Genomic DNA, 26,845 nt, shown 5'->3' with positions numbered 1-26,845 from the left:
CATATTATGACTGAATTTTTTTTTTTTTAATGCCCTCTTTGAGTGATTTACTATGACGTACTTTAAGTCATTCTATATTATACTATAAATTCATGATGTACTACATTACTATTGACTCTTTCATCAAATGTTGTACAGTATTTGTATTGTATTTCATTTTAGCCATTGACTTTCATAAGTCATTTGATCAATTTTCCACATTTTCTTTATAACTAATTTAGCTCCAAAACTATTTAGGCAGTACAGCCCATAATAAGAACACATCTCTGAAACTTTTCACAGCCTTTCCCAGATACGTTTGAACGTTTTAATAAAGAAGGAGTCGCTGTGGAGAAAGGGTCACTTGTTGTCCTAAGTTTACAGCATTAGAAGTTATTTATTTTCAAATGTAATTGCCATTTTATCATGAAGTAACATGCACACAGAGAGATAAAGTGCTCCTTTAAACAGAGGAAAACAAGACGGATTACTGTGATCACCATTTTATTCATTGAAAGTTGGCATCTACAAGTAATAAAAGAGACACGCAAAATATGAACGATTTGAAAAAGAGAGAAAAAGTGACAAACTGCAGCTGTGCACCAGAAAATAAAACAAAACAATAAATGTTCTGATAAGTGATAGGGCAGAGGAATTCGCCTCAATGTCTGTGGGCTTGTAGTCATGCAGTTACCACAAGGGTTTACAAGGCAATTCATTCAAATATTATATAAGAATCTCAATCCCTTTTTATCTGTGAGAGAACATTGAATGTTCTGGTAGCAGCAAGATGTATTTTTCAGTGAAATCAACAATTATAGCTTAAAAACGTGTTGTGATATCTGGCACCATAAAATCTTTCACTTCAATTTCATTCTTGGATGGCTTTAAAAACGTCAGCTTATTAACAAAGGTCGATTCATCCATCTTCAGAGACAGTGTTCCTTGATCTTAAGTAGTGTAAGTGTCCAGGAGTGCAATAGTCAGTCTGTGTATTGGGTGGGTAATGCTGCTCCACTATCCAACAGTCTTTCCATTGGCTGGCCCAAGTGGAATATTTCTGAGCATATCTCACGATTACCCATTTTATTCTACTATATATCTTTACCACACTAGCAGGGCTGATTTACCGTGTCACACAAACTGTATCTATGAGTGTGTTTTCAAATCAGACTGTTTAACGTGATATGTTGGCCATGAAGAGTATCCACCATACAGAAGGCATGAGGGTTGATGAAGACTAACCTCAGAGTTCATGGTGAAGAAAACATAAACACTTTTTAGTTAACTATTCCTTTAAAAACACATAACATGGATATATCTATGGCACATTTATCAAGGTAAAAAAAAGCTCAAGGCTTCACTCAGTTAAAGGAATACTTCACCCCCAAAATGACCATTTGTATGTCAATTACTTTCTCTGAATTCTTGAAGAAAACTGCCTACAAAGAATAAAAAACCGGAAAACATTCTTGATGAATTGTGGGAAAAACCATCTACTAACATTGCCCTTTAGTGGGGGAAGTATTCCTTAAAAGCTCTTATTTGTTTGTAAACTATACGCCACATTGCTGCTTCAACATTCCATGGAATGTATAGCACTATGTTAAATAAAAATCACCAAATAAAACACAAAAGCACAGTCTATCATAGAACGTGTGTAAGACTTGTAGCCTCCTGCTGAGTTAGCCCAGGCACTCAAAGGCACCATGTCTGGTGGTAGAGGGGCCACACAGATGGGGAGATGCAGCTGGGGCCAGGCACCTGGTCAAACACTCACTACATTATGTTACAGCTATCTCTGCACAAGACACTCTGTCCTGGCTTCACGCCAGACCACTGACAGTAGCCATGTTCAATGCTGACACCGCACCATATGACATTTAAAAAAACGGATAATGAAAATCAGGAAAATGGCTCCAGAGAAAAATTACTTATTACATACATACATACAGTGCTGCATCATCACACAGGTTTATACTGTAAAACAAAGCTGGTACAGCACGCCTACCATTCACTGATCTCCTCAATGTCATCATTTCACAGACTTTTCCCAGCACTTGATGACAAATCCTGAAAGTCACCCAGCAGCAGTTCTCATTATTAAAAAAAGATCCTCCAGTCATTGCCTTTTCATGTGAAATTACAAATTAGTATTGCAATGTCTAATACTAAATAGGGATCTCTTAAGGTTATTAAATCGTATAAAATGAGCCATAGTCAATGGTTGCCAAGGCCAATAGATGCAACTAAAGAATCAGAATTACAAGCAGTGCCCTATGGCTAATAACCAAATCACTTTGATAATGATGTGCATAGTCCTGAAATAATTGTCTATAAATCTCTACAAAGTGTGTGTGCTATTAATGTTAATTCCCAAACCACGCTATTTTAATGCAAGGAGTCTGATTTGAATAGGCAACACATAACAGCTCAGCATACTGTCCTAGCTTGGCTGACGCTGTATGTTCCTCATGTTTACAATTGAGAGAAAAAACAGTGACACATAGTGCTTAGTCTTTCAAACTGATTTAGTTGATCAAGAAATAATAATTCACCACCTTCGATCGACCTAAGTAAGAAGCATCTTTGGTCAGCCATGTACAACGTGTGTTCAGGAAATACTCTGAACCCATGGGGAAGAAGACGGTGTAAGAAATAGAACACATGCAAACTTCAAAACAGCCAAATGTACAACTGTAATCTCTGTGTGGATGGATTCATTGGTTTATCATTGTCACAATACCAGTGAGCTAAGGGGGGTCTAGCTCTGAGAAAAGTACTCCAGGACGAGGCGGAGGTGTCCCAAGCGGTCTTTGAGGGAGGCCAGGGACAGGACGGTGGTTTGATAGGCAGGGTCCAGCTGGAGGACGGACAGCAGCCACCAGCACCAGGCCGGCCCGTTGGAAGAGGCCTGGAGGAGAGTGACACAGGTTTAGCATAGATAAATGCATAAAGTATAATGCAAGTCAAAAACTCACAAAAAAAATACCTTTTAGAAAAATACTCAGAATTAAGGTCACACATTTAAAAAATTGGGAAAAAAGGAACCAATTTTGCTCAGTAAAGCAATGTGGTTCCTTGACAAAACGCTTGATAAAAAAAGAAAGAAATTCACACAAAATTGTGTAGTTTTTTCTTTTTTTATTCTGAGAGAGCATTCTTTTTTTTCTTTTCTTAAATGTGATGTTTTCTTCTCTAAATTATATAACTAATCCTTGAAATTGTATTTCTAAAAATTATTTTCAATCATGGTTTCACAACTGTGAAGGAATGTATGTTGTGTGCCTTGGCATTTTGAGAGGCCTTATGGCGCGTTTCCACTACAGCGCGGAGCCCCGTTTAAGAGAGCTGTGACGTCAGCGGCCCGTCTTTGGTTGCGTTTCCACTTGGCCTAGTACCGGCTAGTGGGTCCTAATTCACAGTTTTTCTGGCCCCATAAAATCGTGGTTCTAGGGCCAGGAACAACCAGGCTGAGTCGGGCTGAGTATGCTAAACTAGAGAGAGAATCGCTGGCAAGGGGGCTACAACTACAACAAGATGAACATATTTGACCGTGATTTAATTGTAATACACGTTTCAAAATGATGCCGAAGTAACAACATACTGATACCGGTTAGTAAAAACCATGAATTAATGCTTTGACAAGTCTGCAGACAGACGGCAGGCGAAAAACCTTTTAAAATGCGTGTTTTCTAAATGGAGATTGGCTAAGCTAACGCAGTATATGCTCCGACCGTCCACACTCACAACAACGGCCTATACAGACATAAATAAAGCAGCGACTGTATTCGCCATGACACAGACAGTCTGTGGTGTGTACTTGTTTAACTTTTTGTCTAGTTTCTGAACAGATATGAGGAGCTGTGAGCTTGAGTGCTAACAGCTAACGGCTGTGTTGTTTTTCTGGGGTTCTCATTGAAGATGACGTCACGGGTCCGCCTACACTGCGTTACTATAGATACTACCCCAGTTCCTAAACTGTAATGGAAATGCGCCATAAAGTGAGCCAGTCCTAACGAGGCCTAGCCATACCGAGCGAGGCCAAGCAAGGCCGTGTAGTGGAAATGCGCCATTAGAGTACCTTACACTTGGCATGCTTTATATGTGGAGGCTCTGAATATCACGGTGAATGGTCTCCACATTGTTTAGTCTCCTCCCTGGTGGGGGATTTATACGTGATAATATGTGATGTGATTGTTTAAGTTTTGGAAAGTCTGGGTCCAGTTAAACATGCTATGCTAAAGGGTTCTCTGATCAGATGTGTATTGTAATAAACATACTGTTGTCAGTTAAAGATAACTAGAGCTCATCAAGTTATTCTTCTTCCAGATCACAATCTTATCATGCATGCTGTAATGTTTTTTCATTCAACTGGAACTATATCCCGATGAACATAGAGTCTGTTTTATTGCGTTTTGTTACCACTGTCAGTAAGGGAGCTCTGAATGCAGGAAAGGTATGTACTGTATAAACATAAAACAATAACTAATAGCTTTGACAATAAAAGCAGTTATTATTTTCCCGGTGATCAATTTACTTATTAGAAGCGTGTTTGAAATATAATTTCATCACTAATTAATTCATGGACCATGGATAAAACATAATAACATTTTTAAAAGAAGGTAAGTAGACATGCTAGATAGCGACTGCATGTGTTTGATGAATTTGGAAAGTTATCGATGCATTAACCTTAGCTAAGTTAATAATGACTTACAAAGACATAAATAGGTAGAAAAGTCCTACAACAAAAATATTCTCCACATTGTAATGTTACTCTGGTCTGTAATGAAATGTAATTCTAGCCGTGGGCAACATGACAAAACAGAAGTAAATATTGCTCTGTGGTTCCTGGATGCTGCTAGAAAATAAGATGTTAATCTACAGTAAGAACCACATGTGTGCTGACCTGAATGTTCTCGTCCTTCTCTGGCATGGTGCCGTACTGCCTGCTGATCTGATCGCGGATGCGGACGGCCAGGCGCTGGTACCAGTCCTGAGCCTGCTGGTACACACTGTCATGGAGACCCTCCAGAACCTCCAACTCACTGCCTTCAACCTGCGAGAAGGAGGACACAGACAGGAGGAAAAGTGAGAAGAGGTTCAAGTTGTAATATTTTCAGAGGGAATATTCTTTACGTGTTGCTTTAAGTAATTCATCTCTGGGACCTTCAGGTCCTCCAGGTACTCGATATCAGCGGTGCTGTATCCATCTCGCTGACCTCTCCTCAGCACCTTGAACCTGCTGACTCCCACTGCGTCCACAAAGGAGCGTCCATCAGGCAGCACCTCCAGACTGAGGATCTCCAACATGCAGCCAAAGTCTGAAAACCTGAGGCACAGCAGGAACAACCACAAAGTCTCAAATTAATTCACTGGTATTTATTCCTTAATTTGAAGTATCAAAACAAAAATAGGTCAGAATAGGTAACACTTTCTTTGAAGACCACATCTGTAGTTCATTATGAAGACATTTATAGTGAATTATGATGCTGTCAAAATAATGCTTTCTGATTCATCATAAAAATGTCAAGTCAAAGCCATTGTTTACGATTGAAAATGTATTAAAACAATTAAAAGTGTTGTAAGTCCTATAAAAAGCTTTAGTAGTAATGGCATTTAAACTGTCAAAGTCATATCCTATTTTATAATTACAGTGTAGTATGTTGAAAAAAAGGTTAAGAAATGTAACATTAAAATCATAGGCTAGTACGTTGTAAAAAATCTTAAGCAATAAATTAAGTACTTAAAAAGTCATAGTACAGTATGTCATACAAATGTCATAGAAAATCAAGTATAGTGTGCCACCAGTAAGTGATTAATAATACATAGTATATTATGTCATAAAAATGTTCCTCTCCAGGCAGGGTCATGTACATAAAAAGGTTCAGAATTACTGAAGAAGAATTTCTATATATATATTTTTTGGTATAATCTCAGCAAAGTAGCTTGTCATTGACGTTTAGATTAAAATCTGAAAAATGTCATAAATGTAACTGCATTTTCTTTTTTAAAGGGGGGTCCACTAACATGTTATTAATGAGGCATACAGGAGTCAGTATTGGGTCCACTCCTGTTTATTATCTACCTACTCCCCCTTGGCACTATCCTCCATCATCATAATGTCCATTTCCACTGTTACGCCGATGATACCCAGGACTACATTTCCAGCAAACCAACACTGCCCTCCCCCCAACCTCTCTCACCAACTGCCTCCAGGACATCAGGAGCTGGATGAGCAGGAACTTCCTAAAACTCAACGGCAGCAAAACCGAAGCCCTGCTGGTTGGCACCAAAACCACCCTCTCCAAAACCTCACCCTCCCCTGCCTCCAACCTCATCATTGATGGCTACCCCATCCCCTTCTCTGGCCAAGTTAAGAGCCTTGGTGTCATCCTGGACAGCTCCCTCTCATTTTCACCTCACGTAAATAACATCACCCGGACTGCCTTCTTCCACATACGCAACATCTCCAGACTCCGCCCATCCCTTTCTCGATCAAACACTGAAGTCCTGGTCAATGCATTTGTCACGTCCCGCATCGACTACTGTAACGCCATCCTCTCAGGCATTCCCACCAAACTCATCAATGGGAGGCGTGTGGCGCAGTGGATAGAGCCTTGGTGTTGGGATCAGGGGGTCACAGGTTCAAACCCCACTGCAGTCAGCATGTCGTTGTGTCCCTGGGCAAGACACTTCACCCCAAATTGCTCCTGTGGGGATTGTCCACAGTGTTGAGTATGTAAGTCGCTTTGGATAAAAGCGTCTAACAAGTAACTTGTAATGTAATGTAATCAATAAACTTAAAATCATACAGAACTCTGCAGCCCGGATCATCACCGGCACCAAGGCCTCAGAACACATCACCCGCATCCTCATCCAACTCCACTGGCTCCCCGTTCAATCCCGCATCAACTTCAAAAACCTACTGCTCACTTACAAAGCCCTACATAACCTGCCCCCCCCCCCCTATCTGGCTGACCTTCTTCAGGAGTACGCTCCCTCCGCTCCTCCTCTGCTGGTCTGCTAACCGTCCCCACCCCACGCCTCGTCACCATGGGTGCTCGGGCTTTTAGCTGCACTGCTCCCAGACTCTGGAACTCCCTCCACCCGCACATCCGACAGTCAGACACAATCACCATATTCAAATCCCAATTAAAAACCCACCTGTTCAAATCTGCCTACTCACTGTGCTCCCCATTATATGTTTTCATTTGTGTCCACTTGACTGTCTCCTCCATGATTTCCTGTTTGTGTTTTTATCATGTTCTGTTGCCTATTAGCGTTTTCTTTCTTTTTAACAAATTGTACGGTGTCCTTGGGTGTCATGAAAGGCGCCTAAAAATCAAATGTATTATTATTACTTACACAAAAAAGTTTAATAAAGTTGCATAATCAATATAATGAGTTAAAGGAGTGTTTACAAACATTATTTTGCCCATTAGTTGCGATTGGATATTTATTCATAACAGCTGGGAAAATGCAATGGCATGATCAAATACAGTGACAGAACAAGCAAATGTCTGATGGAGGGCAAACATTTCCAGCACCAGATTGGTGACCATGCTGCTTTTTCCCACCCACTCAGGGTCACTTATGACTGATCTAAACTTTGCCCACTGTGCTTCCTGCACGGTGGACAATCCTATCAGGCTCCACCTCGCCTGCTGCGAGTTCCACAGTGAGGTACATTTCAAAAATAGTCTCCCCATACCCATACTCTAAATAACTGAACACACCTGTGGAAATGTAAATGCGTTTACCTCACTTGCGTCTAAACTGGCAATATTTCGATGCTGCTTAAGTTAACACACAAGTATTTACCCAAATCAACAACAAAAAGAATACACAAAAAAAACTTGCATACCCCTTGCCATGCTCATAGCTGCACATGCCAAACTTTTTGGTGCCAGTCTCCATGCAGCGACGCATCATCAGCCGGTATCGAGGCTCGAAGATGTGCAGGGGGCAGGGCACGCCGGGGTACGCCACCGTGCACACAAATATAGGGATGTCCTTAGTTAGACTACAGAGGAGGAGACAGAAGAGAAAAGAGAAGAGAAGTTGGAAGCAGGGAGAAAAAAATAAAGAATAAGGGAGAGATTTGTGTGACCAAGGCGAGATGGTTGCTAGCGAGTTGCTAGAATGAATCACGGGTGTAAATTGTGTGTGGTGGACGCCTACTTGGACAGTTCAGCCATCTCCGTTTCATGGACCTGTTTCCTCTCTGCCAGCTGCGAAGGGAAAAGACTGGTCATGATGTCCTGAAGCAGAACCGTGGGGTTGTACTTCCTGTTTTTAAAGTACTGGGAAGAGAAAAGTGAACATAATCAGCCATAATTACAATTTGATGACGCTCATAACCAATTATACATAATAGTATAGTAAAAAATGGTTATCTTTGTACTGCAACAAAGAACAAACCCAAGCATTTAAATATATAGTTTGGTGCAATGATGTCCTGCAAAGCAATTTAAAATATGGATATAAGATTTTGTTCTCAGCTTTGTATGCAAGTGGATACATGTATTCAAATGGTGATTAACACAGTGTTATTTATCATGTCTAAAAATAGATTTATTGAAGGCAACAACACAGATACATGTATCGCAGGGCGTTTTTTTTTAGTTTTTTTGTAGTCGGACAAGTACTGATTAATCCAGTTGAGCAGGAAATACAGGCATGCAGGTTCACAGTCTTAATGGAGAGCAGAAGAGGCATTGGACAAAGGTTTTTATTAGCTTGATCAGAATCAGAATCTTTACTTAAACCGGAGGCAAATTGTTTTTTTTAACAGTTGCTCAACAAAATTCAATTTAGTAAAATAAAATAAAAAACTGTATATACAAATAAGAAGGTAGATTCAAAATGTGTAGTAAAAGATAAAATAGAATGAAATGAAAATAGTTGTAAACAATCATTTCTAATGAAGTTGAATTACAAATGTGCACATTTTACAATATACAACAACCATAAATGTTGTGAAAAAAATGAAAAAATAAACTGTGGTGTATTAATGAAAGTATTAATGCTGATGCTGATTATTTTTTAGTATATCTATTTGTAGAGATTAGCAGTATAACTACAACTCAATTCCTGTGTTTCAAGTTGCTAATCGGACTTAAAACAATTGTGTGGACAAAGGAAGAGGAATTGCAAGGATGATGGCCAAGAAGGGTCTGAGATAGTCGTAGTTGTGATGAATTGATAGTCACCTCTTGTAGGGGCTGTTTGCAGAGGGGACAGCGCAGGTTGTGGTCCAGACTCCTCTCTATGCAGTTTTTGCAGAAGGTGTGGCCACAGGGAGTGGAGACCGGCTCATAAAACAACCTTCAGAGGAGAAAAACTGAATTTGAATCAACCAGGATGAGGATGGATGTTTGTGCTGCTGGTAAAGTGTCTAGTGAGTGATTGTGAGCATACTGTATGTGTGATTAACATTAACCAGAGAGAGAGGAGAATAGGATTAACCTGATTTATGACACTAAGACAGCAATGCATTATTGATTAGAGGGAATAGAGAACACCGACCTGATGCAGAGAGGGCACTCAAAGTCTGACACGGTGAGAACACTCAGAGTTTTCTCCCTGCTGTGACCACTTTCACCTGAAACACAAAGAGAGCTTTATGATGCCCAGCTGAGGAAGAACTAATGGTTATTATGCAATTTCAAAGCATCTGGTGGGTGTTACCGCAAAGCTGCTTGTAGCAACAGTGACAAAGAGGATTCATGATGAGGACAATGAAGATGAAGATGACAGACAATTTATCATAATGGTGTGTCTGTGTGTACACTGCTGTGTGTGTGTGCGTGTACCCTGGCCATGCCCATCTTCCCTCCTCATCATCATCTCCTCGTCCTCTTCAGCAGCAGGGAGGAAGGAGACAGCTTGGCACAGGCTGAGGCAGCACTCTGTACCCGTATCATACTTCACCTTGGAACCCTAAACACACATAGTTAGTAGTTAAAATATCAGAATCAAAAAGAAAATTCCTAGGTAATTGGGTTTTGTTGCACTTAAATAAAAGATACAAAAAGAAGTAAAAGAAGAAAATACAAATGTTTAAAAACAGAAGGATTTAAAGTAAGAATGTGCAATAAAATAATAAACACAGATAATAATTAGTTAGGATATGATAATCCTATGATATGGTGAGATATGATCAGAATACCTTTTTATTTTGAAAGAAATTAGGTTTTATGTGACTAAAATAAAAGGTGAAAAGAAGAATAAAAAATATATATTTAACTAAATTAATATATAAAAGAAAGTAAGAATGTGCATAAAAAAAAGATAAAATATAATAGAATTAAGACTTATATATATATATATATATATATATATATAATCATTAGCAGTTAACGTAGAAATGCCCAACAAATGATCAAATCAAATGAAGTACATTTTAATTTAAAATGTTATCTAAACATGTATATCACAAAATATACAGTGGTGTATTAGTATCAGGAAAAAATGAATGCTGAATTGCACAGTTTAAAAGGGTTTGCTGATGGCAAAGTAAGTCCTTGTGCCAATGTATTGACTCATTTTTATATGTATGTATTTGCATTCACACCTTCCATGCTTATAAGTTAAAGTGCACATAAGAGCTGTTAATATTCTCTCTTAGCTTACCTCGTGTGCCTCTCTCCTCCCTTTTCCCTCTCCATCGTCCCCACATGCCTGTTTGTCAGGGTGAGTTGGCCCCTGGGAGCCACTGAGGCTGGTAATGGGGCAGGTCCCTTTCAGGTACTCGGACAACACTTGCAAGATGCAGGACCCCTCCTCCGGCACTGCCTGTCCCTCTGCCTCCAGAATCTGCCATATGAAAGATGTCATGATAAAAAATGAGTCACAAAATAGGTATGAATATAAAAGTGTTATTTGTTTTACCCAGTGTTAAACACCAAATCAAATAAAACAAAAATGTAAAAAAACATATTTGCAAACATTTGATGCACCCTGCATGTAAAATGAATGTCAATTAAATAGTATTAAATGTATACTGTTTGAATTCAAAAGTTGTGAAAGTAATGTAACTTCTTACATTTGATTATTTCACTAACAGGTATTTTTGAACTGGGCTATAAAACTGAATAGTCCTAAAACACAAGTTTAAACCTTAAAGGAGCTCTATTAAGCAACAGCTAAAACCACCAGACTCAGAGACCGTTTTATCCCACAGGCCATAAGACTACTTAATGCCTGAGCTTGCACTATTTTTATTGTTGTTGTTGTTTTTTTAATGTGTTTTATGTCTTGAATTTCCATTGTTGAGGAACCTGTGACCCAAGTTTCTCATTCATTACATGCTACACCGTAGTTGTGTATACGATATGACAATAAACCTTTGAATTTAAAAAATTGAATTGAATATTATGCTTTATGGGTTTCCCTTTCTTGTAGTGTGTTATATAGACGTGTGTGCATGCAAACGCTCTGCAAAGGCTAAATTCCCTAAGCTCCCTCCAGAGGGAGTTTCTCTCCCACACACTCCCCCCCCCCCCTGCCTGAAACGGCTCGATTTGACTCCCTTGTTTACTTTCGTAACATAATTACACTATGTAACACAGGCAGTATGAGAAAACATTTTGAACATTAAAGCAACAACACATGTCACAGTAGAGGCACAAAATACAACTTTGAACCCGAACATTTGCATAATAGGGCCCCTTTAAAACGGTGAAGGATATATTTAGGATATACATATTTCTTCATCAGTAAGTGATGAAATGGCATGTGTTTCATTTTAAATGTGCCACTAGTTACTCCCAAACACTGATTAATAGTAATGATAATAATAGCAGCATATTGAACCATGATGTGGCCAAATAAAAACATTGAAACGCTAATCTCCTTTAGGTTTATCAATTCTTACAACAACAACTTATGGAAGGTAACTGATCACCTAATAGGCATGCATGAGGTGTGCATGTGTCAGTCTGAATCTGGCACTGCTGCTATTCTCACAGAAAGAACAAATAAAACAACACACTTTATCACTATATACAAATGCTACCTAAGCTCTTTGGAATATTAGATCCAATATATTCCAATTTAAGTCTTGGTGTTACTTTCCATTAAGGACCCTTTGATGAGCGGTTACTAAAATCAACACACCTTCTTGATCTGGCTCTTCGCAGGGGCAAAGTCAGCTTGGAGTTTTAGGCAACGGTGGAACTGGATGAGGGCGTCTGTCTGCTGACCCATTTCCAGCAGAACATTCCCTTTACGAAGAAAGCCCTGCACAAACAGAAAAGGGACATCAGCACACCACTTCCTGTATGAGTGAAAGAAGTCATCAATAACCCAATGTCATTTATAATCCCCTATTTTTGCTAGAGATAAATGTTTTGACATTTGAAATGGGATGAGAAATGTGTTGCACACTTCTCAAAAAAACAATATAAATGAATATCCTACAGAGATCATTGTTGCATATGCAGCGAGCCACCCAGTGGCTGAATGACATAATGACATAAGAATCTGTTTGCATAACTTTGTTAATGACATAACATCAATACAAGCAGAGAAAACCGCTTAGCACGCTTAGATTAAACTCTAAAAATACAAGGGCCCACACCTCTTTCTTTGTGGTTATGTGTGTGTTGTTACATGCATGTTACAAAACCAACAGTGCATTTCTGGTGAGATTCAGCATTGAGTTGCACAGGGGGCTGAACTGAAGTAAAGCCCTTAAATTGGTGTTGTTAATGGGTAACTTCAAAAACAGATTATACAAGTGGAACTAGTGTATCTGTTGAACACTGTCAAAGTCACTCACCTCAGTCCAGTTAGGACGAAGGCAGCAGAGGTAGTCGAGGTCTGTCAGAGCATCAGAGAAGCGCATCAGGCCCCAGTTAGCTTCAGCTCGGTACACTTTCAAACTCTGATCATGTGGGACTGAGGATGAAAAACAAACAAAAGAGAGAGTAAAATAAAGAGATTATATAGGCTCATTTGAACAGGGTTTTAAGAGCTGTGGCTTATAGACTATATTTACATGCCTTTCTACATACAAACATTCAACATTTGTATTCCTTTTACAGAATCAGGATCAGGTTTATTGCCAAGTAGGTTTGCACATAGTTATTATTTAGACTTTAAACAAAAAAAGAGACATATTTACACAGAATATAAATATACAAGAAATGTAAGATAAGTACAGTGAAAATATGACAAAAAATACAGTACAACATATTTTAAAGTGGCACATTTTGAATAAGGAGGAAGTGTTATACTGAAATGTGCAAAATTCAAAAGAATGAAAAGATTTGCTCACATGATTGTAATGCATATGTTTAGGACACTTTCAAATCTCAAATATGTTGTATATGCACAATCACTTAATGGTTATGTTTAATTGTGCTTGTGTCTTAAGGAAGAAAACATTTGTGCATGAGTGTGCATTCAAGGTTTATGGAGTTACTATTATATAAAGTTGTTGTGTCAAGCCTTTATGCATTGACTGTGCATAGGCCTTAATTACAGACAGCCTTTTAACAATGCCCACTTTATGCAATAATAAATCAGAAAGTGAAGGCACAACCTCAAAAATCCAATGGCGAGAGAATAACATGATGTCAACATCGAATCATCCCGGCGGGGATTATTACACAAGTTTAAAGAGGGATGGAGCGAGGGAAGCAGCAGCATTTAATTGGGTTTGCCAAGATGGCAAACAGGTAGGTCATCCAACAGAAGGCCGATTCACCGAAGCACAAACACTCCCATGATCCCGAGGACAAGATACACTCATATAGGGCAGAAGATGTCTTTTACCTTTTGCTGCTGCTGCATGGAGAAAATAGGGTCAAAACAGACGGAGGATAAGTAACTGTGAAGATAATGTCCTCTGTTTGCAGGGGTGTTTCTATAAATCTAATAACAATACTACATCACGTCCTCCTAATCGTTTCCTTATTTTCCAACCATGATATGACCACAGAAATGTGACAGCTGACACACACAGGCGACAAGTTAGACCAGACTGATGCTGACTAACTTTCTCCAGTGCATCCTTCTTATGCAGCACATCAAATTTGTGTATCTTCTGGAAAGGGGGGCATTTGGATACTTGTTTACTGACCCAGTTATATATTTAGGTCATCAATAGCTTTATATTGTGAATACAAGGCATCAGGATCTGTGTTTGACCCACCAAGTTTTCTGTTTTCTGTCATAACACCTCCTGTGTCTCACTGCTGTGCAAATTAAGACTGGAGTCACTGGACAGCAGAATGGGATGCATCTGTCACCAGCACTGGGCACAAGCCAAACCTGTGAGCAGTGCGTAAAAGTAAGACTCTGAACTGTCTGCCTCCTTACTTAATCCTGGGAAATTGTTAATACAAGCAGTGCCGCAGGCTTAGGTTGACACCAAAAAGCAACAAACGCACTGTATTGTTGCTATGGTGTTGTGCATGTGTCCCTTACCTAAGTTTAACCCCTCGTTGGCGATGCGTAAAGCTTCCGTGAAGTCGTTGGATTTTAGCTTCTCCTGTACTTGGCACTTGGTCTTTGTCTCGTCGGGGCAGCACTTCTCGATAACGCTGATGAGCATGATGTTGTTCTTCATGCTTTTCACGTCTCTTTGTTTTAACCTTTCTTTGCACACCGGGCATTTGGACGGCAGGTAGCCCCCCACGCACCTCCGGCAGAACGTGTGGCCGCACGCCATGGTCACCGGCTCGCACATCAGGAAAAGGCAGAGCGGACACTCCAATATATCCATGGTGGCTGGGTTATGTCACCGGAAAAAAAACGTCCCACGGGAAAATAGGTTGCTTTTTTGGCAAAGCGACGAGGGCTGGTAGTCTTGTCTGTGAAATAGTATTGCATGCACCACTTAAATAACAGACTGACAGCTAACGATCCAGTTAATGTGTCCCTTAATTCTTCGATCACATCTGCTCGAACCCGACTCAGCTTGCAGGTCAATGCGCCGCTTTCCTCGCCACTCCGAACTCCACAAACGCAACGCGAACCACATCAGAATATTTTCATATTAGTAGTCTTTCTTTTTAGTAGTCCGTGTGCACGTTTAACCCCTGTAGCGACGTATCCACGGCCACAAAACTGGGTTACTGTTACACCATTACTTACATAAATAAAGACCACGTGACGCAGCAGCGCGCCATCCGATTGGATGAAAGGAGGGCTCTCTGCCCTGTTGTGAAACCAAGGATGCCGAGTTTCATAACATAATACCTGCGACAAAAGTTATTGGATTTCTTTCGGTAGAATTAACACATCTGGGAGGTATGTTGTAAACTGATATTGTCGTGAATGTAATCACGGTAGTTTTTATAATTCAAGTCAAGAGTGCAGTAGGCCTATATGGAAAATACCCTGTCGCGGTGTAGGGAATCCCAGCAGAGGATAATCGCAGGGGGGGGGGGGGGGTTATGTCACTGGTTTCATGACATAAACCCAGTGGTGTTCATCCCCAGATTCTGCTTATATACCCGAAAAATTAGGCCACGTGGTGTAGAATGGCTAGAAAGAGCTGACAGAGCCTAGAGGTGCAAACAATATGCTCTGAGTTACTGTTTCTTGCAGTTTTACTCATGATATAGATAAACTTCTGCAAATCTGTTATGCAAGTCATTGCATGTCAGGTGGTGGGACCTTTATGTAGTATGTACATAGAGAAACACATAACATATTTACCTCACGTGGAACACAACATTGGAGCACATCTATCCAGTCAATGAATCATTTCTGTATGTAAAAGGATAGATTTTCATTTTTTTTTAAATCAGTTACTTGTCTTTGAAGTAGTAAATGGTCTTGGGCCTAAATACATGTCCTATTTACCTGTAAATAATGTAGCATCCATATCCCTCGGGTCATCTCAAAGGTCTAATGAATGTTTCCAGGATCAAAACCAAGTGAGGTGAAGCAACTTTTGTCTTCCATGCTCCCCACCTGTGGAAAAAGCACACTGAATACCATAGGTCTTGTCATATAATTCAGGGCTTAAACACTTATTACAGCGACTTACTAATAAATGATTTACTTAACTTTTGTTTAAATGTGTTACTATTATTGCTTTTGCATTTTTTTTAAATGTTTCTCTAACTACATATTTGCTTGCTCTTGTTATTATTTTATATTCAATGATGTCTTCTTATGATTCTTTATTAAATATTTCACTTTGCCACTTTAAGTTTGAATTAGCTTTAGTGTGCAAGCTTTTTTTTCCCATAAATCATTTCTTACAGGAGTCAAAGAAGGAGGTATTTTTTAATATTTTAATGTACCCGGGAAGGATTTGGCTTTGTGTTGAAATGAAAACAGTTCCATGAAGAAAGCAACATAACACTGTTCACATTATAAAAGTGCTTTAACAAAATGCAAAAAGGGGAGGGCTTTAGGAGGACTGACTATATAACCATCTTCTCTTAAAACATTGAGTTTAAATGAAAACAGCATGTCACTCCCACTGCAATTGTCTTTATTGATTTTATTACAAAAACTGAAAGTTCTCACCCAAGTTGGTCTGCTTTATATTTACAATGCTCAATATCCACACAGAAACTGTTAATAATATCTACATAATGGCTTTTAAATAAAACACCATTCACTTCCAGTTAGGATTGCAGTCCAAGTGAAAACACACCAAACGTTTTCATATACTTGCTCAAAGTACAGCATACAAAAAAAACACAGTTTTGGTGTCGAAAAAAAGCACGACTACTCGACGGAACACTTAAGCGATTTCATCAATAATACTGCACATGGCAGCATCCTTGTCCCACATTTTGTCCCTCTTTGCAGCAGGGACGCTCTTGTCCTGGTGACTTGCTGCCATACAGCTAGCCCCTGCTTCCTCTACATCCATCGGTTCTGTTTTCAGCCTGGGGGCCTGTCCAGAGGAACAAACCACACTAGGGGCTGCAGACACACTCCTTGTCCCATCACTAGCACCATCCAGGCCCTCTATCTGTGGTAAGTCGTCAGGCAGAGAGGCGAGGCACCCCTGGATCATCTCCACCACCCTCTCCAGATGTTTCTGGAACCTCTCAGCTGTCTCCAGTCTCTGTCTCTTCTGCACCTCCATCATCACCCTCAGCGTCTCCCTGGCTTGATGTGGCCTGTACTCATTTATCAGGTGGTGCATATGAACAAACAGAAGCTTCAAGTCCTCCAGCTTCTCCTCACGCTTTATACTGCCAGGGCTTTTAATGAGGATGTCCAGCAGGTCCAGAAAGTTCACAAGAATAGACATGTTGAGCTTTTTAAGCTCCCGTTTGTGGTCAAACTGCATAGGATGGAGCCTTTCAATTCCTTGGCTTTCAAGTGGCCGGATGATGAGGTCGTCACACTGGAACTGGTTGCCAAACATCATGTAGTTGTCTCTGATGGGTGGAGGTGGCTTAGGAGCCAGACCATTGCGAATGTTTTCATCCGTGTACTCTTTGATGTACTGCATAGGTGGAGGAGGCAGGGCACTAACCTGCTGTGGTTCACCCATGATGCTGGCCTGAAACGTCAACGAAAAGAATGTCAAAAAGGCTGTTTTCCAAGTTACATGCAAATAAATGTTCATAAGTGCATATATCCTGTGCAACAGTCGAGTGCTTATTGTCTACTACAACATTATGTGAGTAGCAAGAACACAACATAATTACAGACAATTGCGATATTCAATTCTCAGAGTATTGATATCAGTATTTTATTTGATAGTTATTGCTGTGGCCAGTCCAGTGGTTTATACAACGTTCATTTTGGGTCTTTTAATTAACAGTGATGCGATGCGTTTCATGGGCTTCTCCTGTTTTGTATGTGAATTATAATCATTTCTAAACCAACCGGTAATTGCAGCTGTAAAAAACAAAGAATAACCCAAACTACCCTACATGGTGTGGAGTAAAATAATGATATTGTTTAATTGTAACGTTACCAGTAAACGCATCTTAACAATATAGCCTTTTCATAATTATGTTCAACCACTAGTTTCCAACCCTCGATAAAGCTTCTCTGTACACGTTTTTGTCATCAATCAGTGCAACATATGGCTGCTTCCACTCGCAGCAGCGTCGAGATCTTCTTTCCATATAATGTAATGTGATAATGCTAAAAGCAAGTTGTTAGTGGTTGGTAACGTGACAAGCGAACAGCGCAAGTAACGTTCGCGACTAACTGTCTCAACAATTGGTGAGCAGATATTATCATTCACTAGCTAAACATGTGTTAACATTGTAAGTGTGTTGCTCATAAATTAGCAACCAGACGTAATCTTTAGCTGAACCATTTCTATCTAGAGAAAAATCGTAGCTAGCTAACTAGCTATGCAGGCTAGCAGTGGACAGTACTTGTGCTAACCTCTGCTCACTAGCTTAATGACTGCGGTATCACACTCTAACAAATGAAGGAAATGAAAACATCGATAACACTTGTACAAACCCTTTAAATGGCTGCTCAGTTGCTGGAAGTAGACTTTACGTATTAAATGTCACCAAGTTATCAAATTGAACATGTAGCTTTTAGCTAGCCTTACGTTCACTGACATGGAGGTTCTGTCATTGGCTGAACGTCTTCTTCTTCTTAGTTCTTCCCATGGTTTCATGGCGGGCGGCCACCTATCGTATGAGGCTCATTACCGCCACCTACTGAGCTGGAGTGTGGATAACCAAAAGCTTAATGTGTGATGTATCACATAAACTCTGATAGTAATAGTAACAGTTATAATAATAGTGACGTTTTTATATATTTTACACAAGAAAACATCATCAGACATATATAAAATAATATTTCTTCACAATAAGTGTAGAAAACAGTCAGGAGACCATTCATTTTTTATGTGATTTTGGTCGCACCACACTGTAATAGTAAGGTAATTAAACATTTTACAAAACATATATTTACCAAAATATACAAATATTTGTACCCCTTCTAATGACATATATCTCAATTTCATCAAAAAAAATGTGATTTAGGCTAGACTACTCTCCTGGCGCCGCCGTAAGCTTCAACCTGTTTTAGAAGATCTCGTTTTTTTCTACCTTTTCTTGTCTTTTCCCAATTTTTGTCACTACTCTTACCTTATATTGTACTTAGTTTTAATTGAAAGTGTTGGGACACTGATTTCCAACTTGTATATAATTGGTAGGATTTTTTTTATATATATAAGGCCATTTAATTCATTTCTTGTTTTAACAGTTACTTCCAATCTGTACTGTCCTGCTTTTCACTCTCAATCTCACTCTGTTGCTGCTTTAAACTCCTGAATTTCCCCAAAGGGATTAATAAACATCAATTTTATCTTATTTTAAATGCCCTTATGGTGGTGCTATTGCATCGATCAAATCTTCCATGATTTATGAGGATAAACTGTGAAGGTTTTGACGGAGGTGAGGGGACCGTAAAAGTGTCACTAAATAAAGCGGGACTTTCAAAAAGTTTTCTTCACAGCGTAAAAATCCATTGTTGTTTGAAGTGATAATCAACAATTTTCCTTACATAACCAAACAATCACCTATATTATGTCTCAATGTATGTCGCTTTACAAAAGCAGCGATAGACAGTGGGGGTTAATCAAATTATATTAAGGCAAAACAACAGGATTTACTACTAAACACCTATTCAAAATCCTTATTATTGATGCAGAAATGCAATAATTACCTTGTATTGCCTGGATTCTAATATTCAGTTTAAATGCCCAAGTCATTTTGTTTTCTAGTATATTTGAATTGATCAATAAATTATGTTTTTTTTAGGGAAATCTAGCGTAAATATTTTGTTGACTTAACACCCCTGTTAGATTTTCACATTTTGTTTAAACATTGTCCCAGCATCAGAATTCAAATGTTGGTGGAAAAGGTTCAAAAGTGCTGAGAACAAAAATGAATTCTTGTATTGCAAACACACTGACTTGTTGCAACATCTAAAGTGAAAGTTCATGTGAGCACTTGTATGGTTTGTGTGTGCGTGTAATGTGTGTGTGTAATGTGTGTGTGTGTGTGTGTGTGTGTGTGTGTGTGTGTGTGTGTGTGTGTGTGTGTGTGTGTGTGTGTGTGTGTGTGTGTGTATACAAAAGCACAACCCATTTCATGCCGTAAGGATGTGGTTCACCTAGTGCAACAACTTTATTCCGGAAACTCCACGGCAAGTGTTAATCCACACTTTTTTTTTTCACTGCTAGGCACTAAATCACTCTCCGCACGGCAAAAACCAGCACAGTTTCTCACAGTGTTTTTCATAGCTGTTACCATGTTCCCCAGGGTGATTTTGAATGGAACTATGATTAAAAAGTCTCAACAAAAGAAGAGAACTTCACCATGCAACTACAAGGAGAGGTATTTTGTTTTGGACACCCAAGAGCTGAAGTATTCTGAATGCCGCCATGGCGTAAGTATGCATTTAACCCATGAGTAATCTGGATTTAAATGTGGAATTTACAATCTGGAGGCTGAGTCTGTAAATTGTGCTTCAGGGAAATCAGCTATTATTTGCACACATAAAGTTAAGATGATGTTTTTATTCTTTTCAGAAAAAGCCCTTGCAGAAAGGTTGCATTGAGTTGTCCAGAATTAAGTGTGTGGAGATTGTGTGTAGTGATTCCCCAATACCTTGCAATTACAAGTACCCTTTTCAGGTGAGGTTATACAGAATATTTCAAGTGTTATATATAGCAAGTATGATGTATAACTAAGCATGTAGTAGTACAAAACACAAGAACAAAAATACTATTTTCTCAAATTCAAATGTTTCCTCAGGTTTTTCACAACAACCACTACTTATACGTTTTTGCCCCAGACAATGATTGCCGTCAGAGATGGGTCAAAGCTCTCAAAGAGGGTAAACAAAATCCTGTTTCAGACAACAACACTGAAGAAACTGAAAAATTGACTCCAATTAAGTGTATTATGTCAAGGCATTTCACATTAGGATAGTTGAAAGCAATAATATTAAGTTTAAAAAGCTTCAACTTAATATTATTGCTTTGAACTAACCTCATACAGTTATGTGAAATTTGTTGACATAATACAAAGTAAACGTTTCAGTTTTTTCAGTAAATGACGGTGCAACCCATTATGGTGAACACTTGATTAAAATTCATAAGATGTAAACTTAAACCGTATTTCTTTAATTGTCTCTGATATAGAGACAAAGCATAACAGTTTGGTTGAAAAATACCACCCAAACTTCTGGATGGAGGGAAAATGGAAATGTTGCCAACAAACAGAAAAACTGGCGACAGGTTGTCATGTGTATGACCCATGGGGTTTTGGTTTGTATTATATCTTCCCTTCTCTTGTTTTGCATATGCGTATTTGAAGCTCAACATGGCCCTTATATAGACCACCTTGATCTACATTTAGAAGTGTTACATACTTAGCATTCTACAATTTATTTGTGTTAGGATGTACTAAATACATTCAAATGTCCTTTTTCTAATTCAACAGCTTCTAAAAAGCCTCTTCCTCAACTCCCAGATCCAGAGGTACCATTTTGAATCATGAAGACCATGTGCTGCCAATGATTTATTCTTGTTTTAGTTTGTTCTCTTCAAATGACATGGGATAGGCAAAGTAATGTCTTTGATTTTCATTGGGTTTACTTTACCAATTGCATATTGGTTTGTTTTTCTGTATTTCTAAATTGCTTGACCTCCTGTATAATAAATGTGTGTTGTAAAACACAACATGGTAATTATTACATTCAACAAACCCAAGTAGCATTGTGAGGATTTTTGTTTCGTTTCTGAGAGTCTGTTTCTTTTGTCTGTTGACATGCATTTTTTTTTTAAGAAAAAGATAAACAGCTAAAGCATTTTGTGTTAATTTTAAATACTCATCCTCAAAATATATGTTGCTTAAACTAAATAATTGATTACTTTGAAATTCATTAAGCTCAGTCTTTCAATCAGTTTCTTTTGGACACTTGGATACATTTCCTTTTATTATTACTGCCAGATGGGACTGCATGACGCAGATCAGAGAATGGTCTTTGCCCTGCAAGACTACACTCCGGTCAGAAACGATGAGTTGTTCCTTCAGAAGGACCAGGCGTACACCCTGATTAACAGCTCCACCTCGAAGTGGTGGGCCGTGCAGGATGGAAGGGGGTAAGCCACATAAAAATGCCCCTCTTGAGCTTAGTTACAAATCAGAATAATTCCCCTTTTTATAGTTAGAATGATAATGAGTGTATGATTAACGAATCATTTTTCCTTACACCTTTTCAGCAACACTGGCTTTGTACCCAGTAATTACCTAGCTGAAAAAACTGGCAACAACTTCCAGAGATTTGAGTGAGTTTGATTTATTTCTCTGCTCGTTGCTTCAATTTAAAATGTGGGCATCTGCAAAGCCATTATGCCGTTTATAAGATCAATTTATTTCTGGTTCATTTGTTTTCTCGCAGATGGTACAATAAAAACATGACCAGAGGGGAAGCAGAGACTTTATTAGTGAAACAGGTAAAACAAATTGTCAGTGTTTAAGAATCAAATAATTATTCCATTTTCATTTGTTTATGCTTGCGGCCATGTTTTGACAGAAGAAACATGCTCCAAGTTATAATGGTAATTAGCACCATGTTGCATCCCGTGACGCAGTGCACTTTAGCTGTGACTGTGCCACCCACGGCATTATTGCATTTTGCAAAGAATAATGCAAACGCACCTGCACATCAAGAATGTGAGAAGACATGGGAAGTAAAAAGATGTCTCGCAACAACCACAGTCTTTCCTCCAATTTCCTGCCTTGTTGTGCTTTGCTCATTTTGCAAGCTGGAGTTAAAACAGCAATTCTTCATCTATTCATAAAAATGACTGCTGGTATTAGCTGCAGATTAAACAAACAACCAATTCATATGTCTAACAATTTACATTTGTTGTTTCATTTCTATTATTTTTCTACTTTTAAGGGAAAAGAAGGTGCATTTATGGTGCGTGACTCAAGTCATGTGGGAGTCTACACTGTTTCAGTCTTCACCAAAGCCCCTGGGTAATCCTCCTTAATGCATATTTAACTATAAATAATGTCATTTGATCTATTGATAATAATGATGCTCAATATACTGATATATTTGATGACATGAATCTTTGCATAAATAATTACATGTTCTAGCATATCTAATAATATCTCGCCACGCCTTGTGCTGTTTGTCGTAAGTTGTTGTGAACATTTCCCACTTTGGGAAATTGGGTGTGACAAAAAAAAAAACATCTCTTTATTTCCTCAAGGTCTAATGGTGAGAAGACTCCGAGAGTTATACATTACCATATTAGACAAACAGAAAGGGGAGAGGCTGCATTTTACCTGGCAGAGAAGTACCTGTTCACCACCATTCCTGAGCTCATCCACTACCACCAACACAATGCTGCTGGTAAGTTTGCTGGCTTTCTGCATTCAACAGTTATAAAAACAAGATACATTTCCAAAAGGAAGTTTCATACACATAATAACAACTGTCAAAATAATGTGTTTCCCTTAGTTGTTTTGTAAAAAGATTTTATAATCTGTGTGGCAGGCCTGATAACACGTTTGAGACACCCTGTCTCTCAGGATGGAAGCTGCTCTCCGGACATTGCTGATCCCTCCAAAGGTAGGAGGATGTTCTGTTGTGAAAACTGCTGGGTAAACTACAGCTCAAAACAATTATGACTTAAATGCTGAGGTTCTTGTTTTTGCCGACCTCTTGTGGTAATCACAGAAGAATACTCAGGGTGTGTTCAGTTCTCCCTTTGACTCTTTGGTGTTCTGCAACAACTCAGAATTATTTGATCATAACACAAAAAGCTAATCATTGTGTACTTTTTATTTCCTATAAGTGTATTGTTATTATTTTAACAACAAACTAGAAAAAAAGAAAAAAAAGAAACAGACACAGCACAGCCTGCTATAGTACCCATCCTAATTATTTCATTAAATACAAAGCAGGTTTTCTTTATTTTTCTTAATACTTATTACCAAAGATAATGAGCTTGTAGCTCCATTAATGGTTCAGGTTCCATACAATTCCTTAAAGCTTTAGAGAAACAGTGAAAACGTATTTGTAAAAACATGTCAAATTATTGCAATTAGCCATGAGAGGCCGTAGAATAATGATTTTACAACAGCTATTTTGACATGTGTTACAATATCAATCACACATAAGCTGTTAAATCGGCTCAATTTCCTTTTGACATTTAATATTTCAAAATAACAGTGTTGCACGCTAAAAGCCAGCAGCTAATGGATTAGCTCAGGAATGGTCATCGTAATGCAGCGTAACTTTTGTACTTTTTTAAGAATAAAAGTCTATCTAACCTGTTTGTTGATTTTAGGATTATAAGTGTTGTTGTTTTCCGCCTGTTTGCTTCTCAACAGACCAATGGGAAATCCACCCTGCAGAGCTGACCCTGGGTCAGGAGATAGGCAGCGGACAGTTTGGGCTTGTGCTGGAAGGGAGATGGAGGGAGAATAAGGTGGCAGTGAAGATGATAAGAGAAGAGTGCATGTCAGACGAGGATTTTAAAGAGGAGGCAAGGGTCATGATGTAAGTGCACTCCATAACGTTTATTAGCACAAAGTAAGTGATTTTACAGAAGTTTATAACAACAAACACAGCATGTATTGTGCAGAGAGGTAAGAACCCCTAAAGGGAGTAGAGTAACACTTTCCCGCTAGGATTTAAAATTGATCATAATACTATGGATATGTGTAAAATTAATACAATAAGATAAAAGGGAAATAAGGAGTAATAGTAATACAAATACAAAATGAAACACATGACATGTCAACACACGTACACAGCACATGAACTTTAACACAGTTATTTTTTTCATATGAAACTCCAACCCACATTTGTTTGGATCCACCCACAAACTTATTATGTTTTTGTATTGACTATTACACCTAAAGATGTTTCAGTATGACATGTAGATTTAGTTTGCATAGTTCCATTTGGATTACATTTTCTATTCCCCAAAAATTGCAACAAAAAAATAATAATTTACATTTTAGATTTCAGCTGCTGTTTCTGTGTTTTTCGCAGGAGATTGTCCCACAGTAAGCTGGTCCAGCTCTATGGTGTGCGCACACAGTGTTCCCCCATGTGTCTGGTGTTTGAGTTCATGGAGAACGGCTGTCTGTCAGACTACCTGCGAGCCAGGAAAGGACAACTGTCTAAGGAAACAATGCTGGGGATGAGTCTGGATGTCAGTGAGGGGATGGCATACCTGGAGAGCTCCAACTTTATCCACAGAGATCTGGTAACCTGACAGATAAACACTTCTTATGTTACACTTTTGTATTTACATAACATTAAAATAATCCTCCTGGCTTCTTTTTCATCTGCAGGCTGCCAGGAACTGTCTAGTTTCAAAGAACAATGAGGTGAAGGTATCTGACTTTGGCATGACCAGGTATGCTTTTCACTAAATCTGTCTTAAATGTCTAGATCACAGTATTAGTTTTACTATATTTTAATGTTGTCTTACATCCACTGCTGTATAAACGTGTTTGTCCCCGCTCCATTTTGTAGATTTGTGTTTGATGATCAGTACACAAGCTCACAGGGCTCCAAGTTCCCCATCAAGTGGTCGGCCCCCGAGGTGATAAAGTACTGCAAGTTCAGCAGCAAATCCGACGTCTGGTCATTCGGTGTGTTCATAACTACATATCTTTGCACAGACTTTCAAGTATAGTAAAATAACATCCTTCCTTTGTCCATTTTTAAACATTTATATTTTTTGAGATTGCATGAATAGCTTTTACCGGAGGTCTTGGTGAGGAGTTTAGGTGGCTGATGCCCTACACCTTGATTTCCCTGATAGCATGGTGTTGCATAGTGCACTAAAGCTAGACAAAACAAGTCTATGATTTGAAACCACAGTCAGAAGGAAACTGATTTTTTAGGACATAGATGTGATTGTGATATCTGATTTAATTTTAAAAACAGAAAACAGAGCTTACGGTGACACCTACCCCTAAATAGAATAAATACATAGATATAATACATTGGTGAGCGTGTCTGATGACAAAACAAATTGAAAAAGGTAAACTGTCAAATGTGGACGAGCAGTTATGATAAAATAAAGTTACATAAGTCCTTGGAAGCACGCAAAATAATGTATGCAAAACAGCTTGCATGGAGCAACCATGCAAATAACTGACCAGGCACACATGAACTGATTTTAGTTTTTACCGCATCACTTTAAACTGTTTACATCTGATCTAACAGTTTCTCTGTTGACCCCTGCTCAGGTGTGTTCATGTGGGAGGTGTACAACGAGGGCCGACTCCCTTATGACAACCGCAGCAATGTTGAAGTGGTGGAGTCGCTGAACATGGGCCTGAGGCTCCTCAAGCCCCGTCTGGCCCCAGACGCCGTCCACCTGCTCATGGAGTGGTGCTGGAAGGAGGTGGGCACACATTTTAACATTTTTCCTAGAAGAACTGCTGAGGTACACAACATTCATGCAACAAAAGTCTTTATAATTATGTTTTTTTTCATGTTCTCATTCTCAGAAACCAGAAGACCGCCCATCCTTTGCTCTCCTCGTGCATGAGCTGGCCTCAGTCTAAGACCAGTGAAGATAGGATCTGAGTTTGAAACCTATGAAAATAGCTATATTTATTTAATTTATTAATTAATCACCAATCACTTGTCAAATATCTGTGATTTTGTTTTCATTCAGATGATTATATAACACAAGCCATTTTCAAATTGCTGGATATTGCACTTTATCTCTTTCTTTGTATACAGTATTTTCCTAAGAAGGCTCACACACTCCATACACACTGCAGGTTTATATAAAAGTTTCACTTTTTAACACTGTTTAACGCACTGTCAATTAAACAGTTTCTTTTTTATTAAACATGTTTTTCTCCTCCCTCATTATAGTTTTCAGCATATTTAACGCAAT

At 38.8% G+C, this 26,845-nt stretch overlaps 3 protein-coding genes across 4 annotated transcripts; 1 reads left to right on the top strand and 2 right to left on the bottom strand.

Annotated features, from left to right (window-relative positions):
- Nucleotides 1–466: 466 nt before the first annotated feature.
- On the bottom strand, nucleotides 467–15,073 carry lonrf1 (LON peptidase N-terminal domain and ring finger 1). The gene is made up of 12 exons (XM_034121293.1): nucleotides 14,419–15,073; nucleotides 12,767–12,885; nucleotides 12,103–12,225; nucleotides 10,618–10,800; nucleotides 9,798–9,924; nucleotides 9,511–9,586; nucleotides 9,195–9,309; nucleotides 8,164–8,285; nucleotides 7,847–8,005; nucleotides 5,149–5,311; nucleotides 4,889–5,038; nucleotides 467–2,893 (listed from the first exon to the last, which is right to left on the bottom strand). Exons 1-12 carry the CDS (start codon nucleotides 14,714–14,716, stop codon nucleotides 2,744–2,746), a joined length of 1,785 nt encoding a protein of 594 aa, XP_033977184.1. The 5' UTR covers nucleotides 14,717–15,073; the 3' UTR covers nucleotides 467–2,743.
- Nucleotides 15,074–16,221: 1,148 nt separating this feature from the next.
- On the bottom strand, nucleotides 16,222–18,615 carry med7 (mediator complex subunit 7). Of its 2 annotated transcripts, none has more exons than XM_034121453.1 (2): nucleotides 18,488–18,615; nucleotides 16,222–17,470 (listed from the first exon to the last, which is right to left on the bottom strand). In XM_034121453.1, the coding sequence occupies exons 1-2, from the start codon at nucleotides 18,554–18,556 to the stop codon at nucleotides 16,697–16,699; spliced, it is 843 nt and encodes a 280-aa protein (XP_033977344.1). In that variant the 5' UTR covers nucleotides 18,557–18,615; the 3' UTR covers nucleotides 16,222–16,696. The 2 variants fall into 2 exon arrangements, with proteins under 2 accessions (XP_033977344.1, XP_033977345.1); XM_034121454.1 differs by having other exon boundaries at nucleotides 18,394–18,541.
- A 1,457-nt stretch (nucleotides 18,616–20,072) lies between these two features.
- itk (IL2 inducible T cell kinase) lies at nucleotides 20,073–26,797 on the top strand. Its single transcript, XM_034121161.1, has 17 exons — nucleotides 20,073–20,337; nucleotides 20,480–20,584; nucleotides 20,706–20,787; nucleotides 21,095–21,220; nucleotides 21,396–21,433; nucleotides 21,906–22,057; nucleotides 22,178–22,243; nucleotides 22,357–22,411; nucleotides 22,861–22,940; nucleotides 23,180–23,322; nucleotides 23,467–23,541; nucleotides 24,306–24,474; nucleotides 24,973–25,189; nucleotides 25,278–25,342; nucleotides 25,462–25,580; nucleotides 26,184–26,341; nucleotides 26,448–26,797. Exons 1-17 carry the CDS (start codon nucleotides 20,200–20,202, stop codon nucleotides 26,502–26,504), a joined length of 1,845 nt encoding a protein of 614 aa, XP_033977052.1. The 5' UTR covers nucleotides 20,073–20,199; the 3' UTR covers nucleotides 26,505–26,797.
- Nucleotides 26,798–26,845: the final 48 nt, after the last annotated feature.

The sequence above is a fragment of the Trematomus bernacchii genome, unplaced genomic scaffold, assembly GCF_902827165.1.
Source record: "Trematomus bernacchii unplaced genomic scaffold, fTreBer1.1, whole genome shotgun sequence".
Lineage (NCBI taxonomy): Eukaryota > Metazoa > Chordata > Actinopteri > Perciformes > Nototheniidae > Trematomus > Trematomus bernacchii.
Note: the sequence above shows the minus strand (reverse complement) of the source record. Positions and strands in the feature narration are given on the sequence as shown.